General features: G+C 37.4%; 1 protein-coding gene across 1 annotated transcript in view; it reads left to right on the top strand.

Annotated features, from left to right (window-relative positions):
• The first annotated feature begins 222 nt into the window (after window positions 1-222).
• Window positions 223-15418, top strand: part of BVES (blood vessel epicardial substance) — a 32355-nt gene continuing 17159 nt past the window's right edge. Inside the window, exons 1-5 of the mRNA XM_054569773.1 lie at window positions 223-285; window positions 3725-3961; window positions 6259-6383; window positions 9185-9372; window positions 10473-10581. Of these exons, the coding sequence (XP_054425748.1) occupies window positions 3736-3961; window positions 6259-6383; window positions 9185-9372; window positions 10473-10581 (648 nt within the window). The 5' untranslated portion in view covers window positions 223-285; window positions 3725-3735. The remainder of the gene's footprint in view (window positions 286-3724; window positions 3962-6258; window positions 6384-9184; window positions 9373-10472; window positions 10582-15418) is intronic.

Genomic DNA, 15418 nt, shown 5'->3' with positions numbered 1-15418 from the left:
TGGGAGCACCAGCGTCCCCGGGCGCGCGGGTCTCATCGGGTGCCCGTTCCCGCGCTCTGCTTCGGGCATATCCTTGACGATCTCGGCCTGTCTCTCCTGGTTGGGCTCCCGGTGTTCCCTGCCCCTGAACCCACTAGGCACCGCCTCGCCCCCGTAGGGCCGCTGGGTCCTGCGCGGAGGCGGTGTACCGTGTTGGAGCTGGGTGTGTGAGGTGCACATCCCTCGTGGTCCGAGAGCTTCGGGTCAAGGAGAACAGCGGACACTGACTCTCCTTTAAGGAGACAGGTGAGCGGAGCCTTTAGGGGCGGAGATGGCTAGGGAACCCGAAATCATGGCCACCTCTGCCACATTCCCACTCCCCCCCCCCCCAACCGATTGTTGTCCAAACGAGTCACAGAAACTGCTTGTTTTTAAGTGAGAAAAGACTTAACGACATAATGCCCTTTGGGATTCCGAAGATGTATGTACAAAGGTTCAGTTAGACTTACAGAATGAATTGAATAAGTATACTACCACGACTTCTGCTCACTGCTGTTATCTTTTTCATTTTTGTAGTTTGGTGACGAGTTAAGATTAGTTTCACTATTTAGCTACGTGGCCCTGCAGACACCTATTTGAAAACCAAAAGATAAACAGGACTTTACTAAACGGCTAGTTTTAGAAACTAGACTCCGAAAACTAATAGAAGAAAGCAAAGTTTTCTCAATTTAATCAAAATTATTCTGAATATTTACCAATTTGCCAGTCTAATCTTCCTCATTAGACCCATTCACTTTCTGTATAAGGACAGTTCAGTGTAAACCGTTTATATCCATTAATAAAGATCAAAGGAAGCTGAAACCCGCAAGATCCTATCAATATTTATTGACAATAGATAACTGGCATTTCAAAATAGACATACAGATGAAGATACATAGGCAAATAATAGGCATAGCTAAGTATACAGGTAAATAATTTATATATAATATAATGTATATTAACGTACGGTATAAAAATACATAGAGCCCTGGCTGGTGTGGCTCAGTGGACTGAGCTCCGGCCTGCGAACCAGAGGATCGCGGAGTCATTTTCAGTCAGGGCACAGGCCTGGGTTGCAGGTCAGGTCCCCAGTTGGGGGCGCACAACAGGCAACCACACATTGATGCTTCTCTCCCTCCCTTTCTCTAAAAATAATAAAAAAAATATTTTAAAAATACATAGAAACTGAAATATATAAACTACATGTGTGTATATGTATATCTTTAATAAGGTATAGTGCATCAAAATATGTTGTAGGATGATCGCACCTTTTAAAAATTTATATTATTATTTCCCTAGTTCTTGGGCCAGTAGATTGTAGTTTTCCTATCATTTCCTTTGGACCAGAAACTGATACTTTTAGTGCCACTCGAAGAACATTTAAAAGCCTGAAATTGAACTGCAGCAAATTAGCTGGCAATACAAGTGTAATCAGATGTGTGTGTGTGGCGGGGGGAATGTATTAATTAACTTATTATATAAATGTGTATTAGAGGCACAGGCCATTAAAACTCGAAGAGGTTTCAGAGACCACCTAGTCCAGCTGCCCCCGTTCCCAGAGAGAAGCAGACCCAAAGAGCAGATGTGACTTCCCTGGTTTATGTGGCTCTCCAGGGCTTGTGGTATAGACACTGGCTCGCTGAACCTCAGGACGGGTAGGCATCTTCCATCCTTAGTGCTGAGGTTTGGGGAGACTGAACAGATTTCTAACTGTGTTCCCCATTGTTTGGGTCCCTTTCCTATGGCTTTCACCTCTGGCATTCTCTACACAGATGAGTATGAATGACATCGTCCCTACCTCATGGAGAACATAGAGTAGTTAGAAGAACAAATAGGACAATGGGAGTAAAAGCACTTTCTAAAGTGCAATAGAAATAGCAGTTGTTATTAGCTAGCTTATATAATGCTAATGCATAAACTGACATTGACATTAGCTTTATGAGTGATAGAGGACATTTAATATCATTCTCGCTCTTGCAGAAATTAGGAGATTATTTCTGATTTGGTCCTTGAAAGAAAACTTTGTGTAAGTAGAATTATTAAAATAATATGCCCTCTTCCCTCAATCCCAATAGGCTTATATTTTTATTGATCCAAACATTTGGAAAGTGGTTGAATTTTTATGATTGCCTTTTGCAGAAAATCGATATCTAAGTCAACTATTTCTCTTGTATTTATGAGCTATTTCAGAGTTATGTAAAAAGATCTTTAATTGACTTGATCATTTCATTCACAGTTTGGAAGTTGGTGTGTGTATGTTTTTTTATCACCTTAAGAGATGTGGAATTCTTGCACATTTGTCTAATAACATCTTTTCAAAATGCCCAACCTGTACCAATTATTCTACCACTGAAAACCTTTACTTTAGTATGATGAAAAAAATGAATGGAAAAGTGTGGTTAACTGACCTTATTAGAAAAAAAAAGAAAAACTTATTTTAAATTAAATTTAAAGGCATTTTTGGTCCCATTTGGAATTCTTTTCTTAAAACAGAATAATTCACCTATTACATAAATATACATAGTTTTTGTTAGGGACCAATTTGTATAATTAATAATAGAAAAATAGAAAAAGCTTTTTAAAATCTATCTAGAGGCATAAATTAGTAAAAATGTTTTTGTTCCTCAAATTTAATACCATTGCTTCTTCTGGATGTACCTCATAGTGTTGAATAAATGTCCTTACTAAGTAAAATTGTTTGAACACTGTATGAAATGTGTAGGAAGAGTTTTTTTAAGTACCAGAGATGGAGGACAGGTATTATGGTCAGAAAGTAGTGCCATTTTGTGTAAAATATATATTCTTTGATATGTATTTCCTACATACTTCAATATTAAATAGTTAAATATATATTCATGACCAACATATAAGTAAATGTTTATGACTTTTCAATTTGTGAGATGCAACCAACTAGGATTTTTATGGGAAAGAGTAAGCTGAGATTTAAATTAGACACTAAAAGATGGAGTAAAATTTATATCTTTTTTTTGTATCTATAAATGATTATAGTAATGTATTAATTATGTGCATATATTATAATATAGAATGTATATATATGTAGTACACAATGATTTCACAACCATATAAAAATACAGCCTTCCAAATATCCTAAACCTTCATATTTAAATATGAGGTTGTTCATTTTCTTTTTTAAGTTTTCCAAAAAATCAGTTATTCCAGTTATTCTTCCTGTTTTTGTATTTAGTGTCACTATTGGAAATAAGGTGGGAAACTATACTAAATAACTTTATAATTGCTGTAGTTTATGAACATCAGTGCTTATCTTTCAGACTAACTAATCCATCCTTCCTTTCTCCGTCACCATGATGTATTAATATCTATCTGTATAAACATACATGATTGTTTTACATGTATTTACATGTACAATAGATATTACAGATATATAGGTATACACACACATATCAGAGAATAGTTGGCACTATGCTAAATAGTTTACATCTTTTATTTCATTTAATGATTAAGACAAATATTAATCATAAAGTCAAATGAGGTATTATTATCATCATTTAACAGATAAGGATCCAATATGCGACAGAGCTGGGATTTGGACCTGCGTCTAACTCATGAACATCAGAGAAATCTATTTACCAATGTTTATCCACAGAAATAATTTTGGTATAACACCTATCGGGGTGGTAAGATAAAGCTGTCATTTTTATGATTGTCTTTTTGTTTTTTTATACAGGAATTTTCAAGATGAATTATACTGATTCCAGCCCATTGGCAGAATCTACTACAATAGGTTTTACACCTGAGTTAGAGAGTATTATACCTGTGCCTTCAAATGAGACCACTTGTGAAAACTGGAGAGAGATACATCATCTGGTTTTTCATGTAGCAAATGTTTTTTTTGCAATTGGGTTGATTATTCCAACTACTCTTCAGCTCCATATGATACTTCTTAGGGGGATGTTAGCTATAGGTAAGATACCTGACTGAGATTTTATTTATCTTTTCTGTAGCTGGCATCAGATGGCTTTTCTGCTGGGAACTTTAGAGAATTCTTTGCCAGGTCTATAGCATACCAAAAATACGTCTTTGCTATTGAATTAGCAGTATATCAAGGAACTTTGAACATAGGCCTTCATATGCCGTACCCTTCCCTTACTTTAGATAAACATTTGTATGTTTTCATATTTAGTTTAGATTCCCCAGATATCAGAAAATCCATTCGTGTGTAGAAGTGTGGACTTTTGGAGCCAGATTATGTGATTTGAATCCTGGTCCTGACACTTGCTAACTGTAACTGGAGCAAGTGACTTAACCTTTCTATACCTCGGTTTTGCCGTGTGTCAAACAGGATAAAAATAATGCCACCTCCTAGGAGTGTTGTGAATATTAAATGAGTGTGTGTATGTGTACACATTTGATTTATAATACAGCCTGGCAAATAGTAAGTACTATTTAGTCTTAAACATTATTATTTGAATAGGCATATAATTGACATGGGCAGCAAATCAACATTAGGAACAAGAGCAATTACTCAGACACAATAGTTTAAATAAAACTTCTTTTTTGGCCCCAGTAACCCTGATGAAGCAGATTAAATTGATTCCTATCAAAATACTAAAACAATTGAATTTATTATTTGAACCAGTGATTCTTGCCAAATGACTCTATGATTATTTCCCTAAAGATTCATTTATTCAGGTGCATTTGGAGCACTTATTACATGTCAGGCAAAGATTGAAGAATCTCCGTCCTTGAGAAAGATAGTCTTTTGAGAGCTGGAGAGAAACAGATGGGCGGTCACACCTGATGCGGGTGTGCCACGTGCCAGGGAGCAATGGAGAGTGATAGGCTTAGCAAAGATGGGGGAGCAAGGTTCCCCTGAGGAAATGACACTGGAGCTGGCTTTTGGAAGATGAACAGGATATCTCTAAGTGTGGGTGTGTGTGGCACTCAGGTAAAGGCACAGAGGAGAGGGAAATTTGGCATGTTTAGGGGGAATGAAGAGTAGCTTATTGTGTCTGAAACATATGAACTATGACATGGAATGGCCAAGGGAGAGGCTGACTGTTAAGTGACTCATCTGAAACTATAGTGCCGGCCTGATCAGGACTGTAATTCAGGTCCTCCAGCTTCCCATTGGCCTTTCCGTTATGTTACCTTGTGTCTTTTAAGTAACAATATTTAAAATTTTTTCAAATTTTGCTATGAAATATTTAAAGAACATTTAAAGTTTTACATTTTATGCTGTTATTCAGCTGCCTCAGATTAGTCTGATGAAATTTAAAATTGCAAATGAATAACTTTAACAGGAGAGGTTAGCTTTTATGTATGTGTGTCATTGATATATTTGTATCATATTGATATTTTTAAGTTAAAAATATATACTGATGGTCTCACCATAAGATTCATCAAAAGAAGCTGTTGCTATTTTATTTAATGAGAATCAATAAGAAAAACTAGAAAGATTCCCATAGATAATGGATAACCACCAAGTTAAAATGAGGATGGTTAGAAGATTTGGGTAAAATATTCAAACACCAAAGTCATGGAAATGCAAAATATAATTATACAAATTATACAAAATTCCTCACAATCAAATTAAGAGTTTTCAAGTTTTATAATACTGATAACTTGATACTGACATTCCCAACTAGTAGGATTGCAAGTTATTAGAAACCTTTTGGAAAACAGTTCTTCAATGTCATCAAAAGCTATGAAGTTCATTCCCTTGACTTACTGTCAGGTAAACCACCCTAAGCAAATAGCCACAAAAACAGATCAACTTTTACATATAAAGATATTTTGGCTGCTTATCAAAAATTGCAACTCAAGTCTCATCTGTCCACCAATAGGAAGATGGTTGAATAAATTATGGTTTAATCAGTTACAGTCATTAAAAGCTACATACACACAGAGTTTTTAATATAATGAGAAAATTGCTGCCGTTTAAGAAAAGTGGGTGTTAAAATTGTATACAATAGTTTTGCCATCAGGTAAAAATGCATAAAGGCTGTAAAGAAGTATTAAATATCAATAGTGGTTCTCTTTAAGTAGTAGAATTATGGATTTTTTCCTCTTTTAAAAAATATTTTCTACAACAAAGCACATTTTTCTTTTTTGATAACCAGACAAAAAACAAAACGAAACTTAATGTGATGTTTGGGCTTAGGTATTTTTAGAATGTATTTGGTTTACTTTACAAATTTATTAAGCTTCATGCTGAAGCTATTCTAAACACCTAACAGATTTAACTTTGTTATTCAACAGGATGCTCCCTTTACATCGTCTGGGCCACTCTCTACCGATGTGCCTTGGATGTCATGATCTGGAACTCTGTGTTCCTCAGTGTCAACATTTTGCATCTTTCATATCTTTTGTACAAGAAAAGACCGGTAATTACCTAAAGTTAATTAGTATGGAAGAGATTTTAAAGCTAAAAAGCTTTTAGAGTACTTTGTTCAGACAAGAATGGGCATCTAACATTTTTAGTCCCTTTAATATCATTCCAGATGAAACTCTCTGTTTACATATGCTGTCAAGTGAACCATCTGAATACCACGAAGTGTGTTCTACAAATGAGGTTTTTAAACTTCTTAAAATCATTAGAGAAGTTTAGACATGAGACAACGTGACAGTATTCTCTCTTTTTTGTCAAATAACTTCATTATTCCTTTATTGATATTCAAATGTTACTTGTGAATATCTTTGCCTAGTTATAAAGTTAATTATTCATAGGCACCTTCCATAAACATACTAGTGATTTACAAATAGCTATGAAATTTCTCTCATGCTAGTTTTGTTTTCTTTTTCTTTGATCCTCATCCAAGGATATATTTAGAGAGGAAGATGGGGAGCGGGGGACACTGATGGGAGAGAGAAACATCAATTGGCTGCCTCCCCTACACACCCTGACTGGGGGTCAAACCCACAACTTTTTGGTGTACAGGGACGACGCTCCAGCCACCCAGCCAGGGCTTCGTGCTAGTTTTTAAATGTAATGATGCTATTTTTTTCTTATGCCCAGAATATTCATTTAAGGATATCATCATTTTGGGTGAGTTGTCATCAAAACACTAGGATTTAACTTTTACTTTTCAATTCTGATTTATCTTGCTGTGTTTCCTTGGTCATACCAAGAACAAAAAGATATAAATAAAATAGAATAGCCTGGCTCCTATAAATCACTTTAAACATGTTTATTGACTGTCCAAAGCACACACATAAATTCAGTCAAGTAAAAAATACAATGTTTGCCCTAACCTTACATTCAAGACCAGACACGAGTGTAGAAGACTGTTAGAAAACAAGACAACTCATGGGAAATAACAGTTTGAATGACACAGATGATACAGATAATAGACATTCCACTAGACTGTAACCCGGTCTATTTTCCCTAGTATATTAGTTAGTTTTCTCCATGTTATGCCGTATAATTAACAAGCTGAAAATCTCGGTGACATACAGCAGCAACAGGTTTTTTCCTCACCCACCTTAAGTGAGGACTCTGGCAGCTGTGTCTGCTGTGGCTGTTCCATGTGCCTTCTTCATTTCAGAGTGTCTGCTGAAGCAGCAGGTTCTCTTTGGACATGCATTCTCCTGGCAGAGAGAGACGTACAAGAGAACAAAAGAGAAACACCCAGTGTCTCTTAAAATTTCTGCTCAGAAAGGGCGTATGTCAATTATGTTCCCATTTTACTGGCCAAAGCCAGTGACATGGCCACGCCTGATCGTATGGGGCTAGGATGGGGTAAAGGAATGGATAATCCTCTTACGCGGATGGAAGCAGTGGAGAGTTGGGAATAACAATATTATCTACCACACTTACTATTGTATTCCCTGTTCCTATCAACCGTGATTGGCACCTAATGGGTGCTCAAAAAACACACTTGATGAGTGGATGCTGTCAGAAAGCAGAATTAAGAGTGCATCTTGAAGGAATTGGGACTTGAGCTGAGACTTGCAGGATGAGCAGAGTATGAATATGAGTCAATAGATTTTTTAGTTCATATACTCATTACTGTGCCACATTGGCTAGTGTGCATACTGGAAGTGAGACATATTTGTGAATAAGTTATTTTAAGCACTCATTACTGGCACTCTGGAGTGGAGGAGGCAGGTGATCATAATAATGAGGATTTCTGTTTCTGAGTATCAGAACTTGCTGGAACCCCAAGTTTTGAACATGAGGTTCAGAGGTTGCTGATGTGATGGTAGCATCAGGTGAGTAAATCACTTAGTATCTGAACTTTTGTTTCTTTTCGGACTATAAACCCTTTTTGAAAAATATAAATGCTGATTCTTTGTTACGATGCAACAGCAGGACAAGTGAGAACATTGCAAAGACTGCCTTGACTTCTGAGCAGCTCTCGTCATCTGGGTCCTTAAGCTTCATAGTGTGACTGCCGTAGATTTCATTGGGACTGATGACCACTTGAACCCCACAGGGCATTGACATGCGGTCTATGCTGGGCCCAAAGGTGGATGTGACCTGAGCCTTGATTGTCTGACAACAGAGACGATTGAGACATTCTAGTTGTCTCTTCTTCCAGCAGCCTGCCTTTCTCACTAGTGGGTTCCCTATTCTACAGATTTTATTTTAGCTTAGGAAGAAACTGCTACACCGAAACCCTTTTACACTCTTCACTTTGCTTCAGAATAGATAAATGAGAGGCAATGATTGCAGCTGTGGATGCTTGTTTTCCTATATTGATGCACTAAATGATAATTATATGTAGATAAAACGCTTAACGTATGTATTTTCATAAATATGTTTCCAGGTAGATTCCAATTTTGTGTGTCTATTTTCTCGCTAAATATTTTAAAGTTAGTGTAATTTCTGTGAAACAATATTGTCCTAAAAATGAAAAGGTTTTGTGTTAATTATAAGAAAACCCTAAGATTGGGATATGTAACAACATTCAAAACATCCATAGTGGCTTTATAGCATGTAGGTAGAGATGTAATCAGTAGTGCAAACCTTCCCCATGAGCTCTCAGATCCGTTTAACTGCAAAAGTGCCCTTTTAGCACCGAAACTTCTATCGCCACTTACTCTCGGTGTGAGATTCCATTGACTGAGATAACGGAAGGGTGAGGGTATTACAAATTTATCCTTTAAAATGTATTTAGACCACAGAAGCCAATGTTTTGGTGTTGCTGCATTAGTACAGCATCTCGTCATTGCTGTGTTTTAGGTAAAGATTGAAAAGGAACTCAATGGCATCTACCGACGATTGTTTGAACCACTCCGTGTGCCTCCAGATTTGTTCAGAAGATTAACTGGACAGTTTTGTATGATCCAAACCTTGAAAAAGGGTCAAACTTATGCTGTGGAGGATAAAACCTCAGTTGATGACCGCCTGAGTATTCTCCTGAAGGGAAAGTAAGTGATCTTCTCATGGCCTCTGGGTAGGAAATGAATGGGAGGGGATATTGCCAAATAATGGAGGAAGTGGTCACAGAGTTTGTTGGTGATGAACCTTCATTTTACGACTGCATTTTTAAATACTACAGAGCAACATACTATGCAGAATTTGCTGTTCTCAGTCTTGTCAGTGTCAGGATTTTCAATTGTGAACATTCTTAATCTTTTTTGAGCTTTTATTTCAAATTAATGAGTCACACCCTGGCTGAGTAGCTCAGTTGGTTAGAACTTTGTCCAGATACACCAAGGTTGTAGGTTCGATCCTTGATCAGAGCACATACAAAAGACAACCAATGAATGTATAAATGGGTGGAACAACAAAATCAGTCTCTCTCTAATCAATAAGTAAATCTTTTAAATTTAATGAGTCAAGCCTTGGCTGGTGTGGCTCAGTGGACTGAGTGCTGGCCTGTGAACCAAAGGGTCACTGGTTCTATTCTCATTCAGGGCACATGCCTGGGTTGCGGGCCTGGTCTCCAGCTGGCAGCATGCAAGAGGCAACCACACATTGATGTTTCTCTTCTCTTTCTCCTTCCCTTCTACTCTGTATAAATGAATGAATGAATGAATGAATGAATAAAATGTAAAGTTGATGAGTCAAAATTTAAGTAGGTTTAAATTAGGCATTGAAGTTCAGGAAGATTGTTCATGTTTCAGAGTTGATTATTTTTTGAATATCACAAATACAACTTCTAAGAATATTAGTTTTCTGGGGGGGAGGAGAGAGAGTGTATATTGTTTTGGCATAATAATATTGCCACCCTTTCTCTCCCAAAAGTGTCTGAGTTTGAGTATGGTCACTGTAGTAGATATAAGAGCAGTGAAACCCATTGTAAGGCACACATCTAGTTTGATACTGGAAGCTGTCTTTTTCTTATTGTTGGTGAAATGTATTTTGAAATAAATACTAGTCTTCAGGAAGTACTTTTGATTATATCAGTCACCTGTGGAGTCTTTAAAACTTTAGTACAAAAGCCCATAAGATTATGATGATTTTAAGGATTATTATGTTATTTGTGAAAAATTATACTCTTTTTAACATTAATTTCTATTATCAGAATGAAGGTCTCCTATAGAGGACATTTTCTGCATAACATTTACCCCTGTGCCTTTATAGATTCTCCTGAATTTAGATCAACTCAGATGCACAAAGGTGAGAAGTTCCAGGTATGTTTTGGCATGGGGTTTGTTTTGTTTTTGGTATGTAGTTATTTAGTTTTTTACTCTATTTATGTATTTATTTTAAATTGAGGTATATTTGATATGTAACCTTATATTAGTTTTAGGTGTACAACATAATGGTTAAATATTTGTATAATTGCAAAATGGCACCCCAATAAGTCTAGTTAAAGTTCATCACCATATATAGTTACATTTTTTCCTTGTGATAACTTTTAAAATCTGGCATGTCTCATTAAAGTCCAAAGGATATAGAAAAATGACCATAATTTATTTAAAAAAGAGATTACGATGTGGTATATATAGTATGATCTCATTTTTATCTAACTTTAAATAGTGCATATATGTGCACAAAAAGAAGTCTAAAAAGATCTATCCTAATTTGGTCATAGTGTTAATACTGTTATTTCTGATTTGTTGAGTTTGATTGCTTTTTTGTTTTCCTTCTTTCTGCTTTTTGAATATTTATAATTTTCCATGGAAAACATCTAGTGCTTTTATTACAGAAAGAAGGAAAATGTCAGTTGGGGATAATTAATGTTCCTAAAACATGTAAGTGGTTACTTTTAGTGGGGAAAAACAGAAAACTGGCTTTGCCCTAGGAAATTTATTTGTTAATCATTATGAAAATCTAATCACTTTATTCTTTTATATTCAATATAGTTAAGGGCAAAGAATGAAGTTTTCATACTTATAACAATTTGAACATGGACTATTGAGTGTGATTCCTTTTGTACCTTAAAAAAAAAATACCCCATGATGTGATGCTTTGTTGTGATTCTGTAAGCACCCAGCCCTCCTACTTTATCTTTCTCATTATTGGTAAGGAAGTAACCAAGAAAATGGGTGACAGCTTCCTTTAGTCTCAGCCAGACTGGGGTGTCCCACCTTTTGGCATCTCTAGGCCACACTGGATGAAGAAGAGTTCTCTTGGGCCACACATTAAATACACAAACATTAACAAAAACTGGTGAACAAAAAAAAAGTGGTTTTAAGTAAATTTATGATTTTGTGTTGGGTCGCATTCATAGCCACCCTGGACCTCCTGCGGCCCGCAGGCCACTGGCTGGACAACCCTGCTGGACAGACAGCAGTAAGGGAGTATCCTCTGAACAGGGCTGCTTATGAGCAAGAGGGTAAACCTACAGAGGCAGGAAACGGGATAGAAGGGGACGTTTTTGCCTGAGGGAGGAAAAGTCAGTGATTCTCAATGACAGATCTTATTTTTAAGTCTCATTTTGAGATGCTCTTCAATTTGGGATGCCACATGGAAAAAGGAAATTTTACAGACATACAGTTTAGCCCTGTTCCCTGACGGCGCAGCTTGTTAAAATGAGGTGCACTTACTAGAAAGTCCCAGAGAAGTTCACTAACTGGATGCAGTGCTATTCCCAAGCTAGTTGAGCTTAAGCTGCAGAAGAGAGCAAATGCTATATCCTGGCTCCTCCGATTTACACTCCCGCCTTGTGTTTACGAGAGTCAGCTGTGCACTGAGATTTACGTTCCTATTCTATCTTTAATCACCACCATCTACAATCTAGAACAGGACCACTTCTTTCCTCTCTCCCTCTTTCCTCTGACCTCCCTATGACTCCTTTTTCCAAAGCCTGACTTTTGTCTGTTGCATCCATTTCTCTGTGTATAGTAGCAAGTGCTTTTACACAGTAGCTCAGTCTCTTGTGATCCTGAAGAGAATGGGACTTGGAGAGACGGTGGGAACTGAACCTCCATGTTTCCAGAAGCAAATGGCCAGGGACATGACATGTACCATCATTTCTACTGGACTTCAACTTATTATTTTTATAATTAAGGAAACAAAAAAGAAATTCCTGCCGCTAGTTACAGTTATCTTTCGTCTTGGGGACTGGGGATGGGGATTTGATAGTTGATAAATGTTCCTGATAATTGCTATGGAGATTCCAAAACATGACCCAAGTGGTGGTACTGTAGCTGTGTGAAGGATATGTCTTCAGCCTTTCCAAACACCGGTCAGCCTTTCTCTAAGGGAAGAGACTGGTATGGCATTTCCTAACTGCTCAATGGATAGCAATTACTCCAGCATCATCAAACCTGTGCCTTGTTCAGCTGGTGCAGACTCTAGCTGAGTGAGCCCTCCAGAGGGACTGTGTTTTAACTGCCAATGGGAACATTTTATAAATGTTCCCATTGGCAGTTACGCAAGAGTAAAAATAGCTGTTGCACATCTGTGTAGGAGTATATTGCCTCTTACTGAAGCAAGTTTCCAAATGAAAAATATCAAGTGTTCCCAGGGCCATCTTCTTACTACCTGTGCCCACGGCCGAGGACGCTTGAAATTATCAGTGGCCCAACTGCTCCACCCACATGCTCTTTACCTGCTAATCTCATTTTCCTCTAACCCTGAACAGTCACAAGTATTCTAACACGAAGCTACTTCCTGTAAATTTTTTTTCTTTCAATTTATTCTTTGGTGGGGGTGCTAAAGAATTTACGTTAGGATGAAAGGGAGGAAGAAAAGCAGGTGGCCTCGACTGTCCTTTGAGGCAGCACAGCAAGTGTCGTTCAGGTGCATGTGGTAGCTGTAATGATAGCCCCGGTGGCAGAGTTGAGAAAGAAAACAGGCTCTGAACTGACAGCTGCTCCCTAGGTGCTTAGAGTCGTTTGGGTGCTTCCAGACCCAGGTTGCTACTTAGAACTGTTAATAGAATCTTGAGTGTCATTATTATAAAAGGTAGAAGTTTTCTATTGTATTTGGTTTCTTCTTCGTGCAGTTCTTTTATATTCAGTGAGCTTTGCCACTTAGACGTTTTTCTTTTCCATTCTTTTCTGTTGCCTTCTCATAGCTGATAAAATGTTCTATGCTGTGAAGCCTGAAAATCAAAGCTTCTTGACTTTAAGGGAAGAAGAATATCTTGGAGGCAGATGTCCAACCTCTTGTAAAATAAATGAACACTAAGTTTTAGCTGGTATTTAAATTAAACCTTACCTTAGTATTCAACACATCTTTCAGTTAAGCAGTGACAGTTTAACCTGCCAGTTTTGACTGCTGTATTTTCACGCTTAGGAGAATTCAATGAGAATTAGTTGAATAGGCCACTTCTGGGACATTTTCATGTTCGTGGTGTGTGAAAAGTTGTACAACACATAGAAAAAATAACAAATTCTTCCCTGAGGACAGTCAACCAGTCATACTGTCAGACTGCTGTTTCCAGTTCTAGCACATTCAGCAGTTCCTTCAGACACTGTAGTTCTTATGTATCGTCTTTCCATTGTGGGAGCGTGCAGAATGGTTTGGTATCTAAAGTGAGAGACTGATCCAGACTTTGAGGTAATCACAGCAAATCCGGTTATAACTGCATAGTTGAACTCTACCTCAGAGAAATTGTTTCACGTCTTCCATTGCCATGTTTGCTTCTATTTCTTTAGTGAAAATCTTCACAAGTCAAGTATGGCACTGCTGAGGTACCCTACTCCCTCAAGAAGCAAATATATTTTACAGAGCTTTAAATATTCCAGCATTGATTTATACAAATTCCTCATTAAAATATGTTTTACCAGACTGTTGTGGCAGGAAATCATTAACTACCTACTTCCAACTAAATACCTGCTCTTATGGACTTGTAAGTTACTCATAAATACTGCTGTGATAGCTTAGTATATGAATACTATTATTAAGTTTGAATTTAATAATAATTTAAACATGCTTAAAGAATTTTTCAACCATCAGTAAGAAATGGATTTGCTAAGCAAATTATAGTATCATATTAAAAGTATCATTGCCTCAGTGGAAATGAGGTTATTCAAGTGGCCGAACAAAAGTTTTAAATGCCTTATTTACCACCTGGATACAATTTCTTCTTCTCTTCTCCTGGATGACTTCCAACTCCCTTTTGTACGCCTTGTCCTACTGTACACGAATTATGTTTTCCGAAGTCATGGATGAAATCTTTGCAAAATGAAGGCACCTCAACTCTCCAAAGCCTTTCTTTAGTTCTTACAGGCATGGCTGGGCCGCTGTGAGTACCCAACACTCACCTTTCTCCAGTCACTCCTGTGGAATATTATTCAGTCGCTTTGCACCTCCTACTGTTTTTGGGAACTCCTAAGAACTGCCTTGACATTATATTTCTCATCCTATAAATCTTATCTTTTTTTGTGATATATTTTTACTTATTATTGGCTTCTTCCACTGGAATATAGGCTTTATGACATGTGCTCAGCTGTTCCTTGTCTGAGGGACCTTCAATGGACTGTGAGCCAACTTTGTGGTCACTTGGTCAGATTACTTTCTATTTGATCGTCTCAAAGAATATTAGACACTTTGGGTAGGGTTCCGCCTGGTGGGAAAATACGCCTGGGCTGAAAGTTAGAAGTGCTCACTCCACCACTAACTAACATGTATTTGTGAATACGTGTTTTGGTGCTTCTCATTTGGCATCTGAAAAATAGGGAAAAATATTACCTGTCTTATCTTAAAGACAATTTTGAGGATCCATTTATATGATAGATATAAAGGCATGTTAAATGTTTAAATGTACAATAAATACATAAAATGAGTGGCATTACATGCGACTGCCATTCCCCAGTCATTCTCTGCGGCTTTTTCCTGTTTTATATTTGTCACACTTAACACCACCTGGGGGTGTCATATTTTATTTATTTATTCTCAGCTTCCTTCATTCAAATGTAAGCTTCACAGGGCAAGCATTTTGGCCCTCTCGCTCACCGTGGTACCAGAGAAGGTCCCTCACGAGCCATATTTGTTAGTGACGGCCTGGGCCCTAAACCAACTCATGAGTCACTGTTCTCATTCCCTAGTGAATGTCTGCAGACTTGGCTGAAGAAG

The sequence above is a fragment of the Pteronotus mesoamericanus genome, unplaced genomic scaffold, assembly GCF_021234165.1.
Source record: "Pteronotus mesoamericanus isolate MK-2021 breed Mesoamerican mustached bat unplaced genomic scaffold, CSHL_Meso_final contig_20, whole genome shotgun sequence".
Lineage (NCBI taxonomy): Eukaryota > Metazoa > Chordata > Mammalia > Chiroptera > Mormoopidae > Pteronotus > Pteronotus mesoamericanus.
Note: the sequence above shows the minus strand (reverse complement) of the source record. Positions and strands in the feature narration are given on the sequence as shown.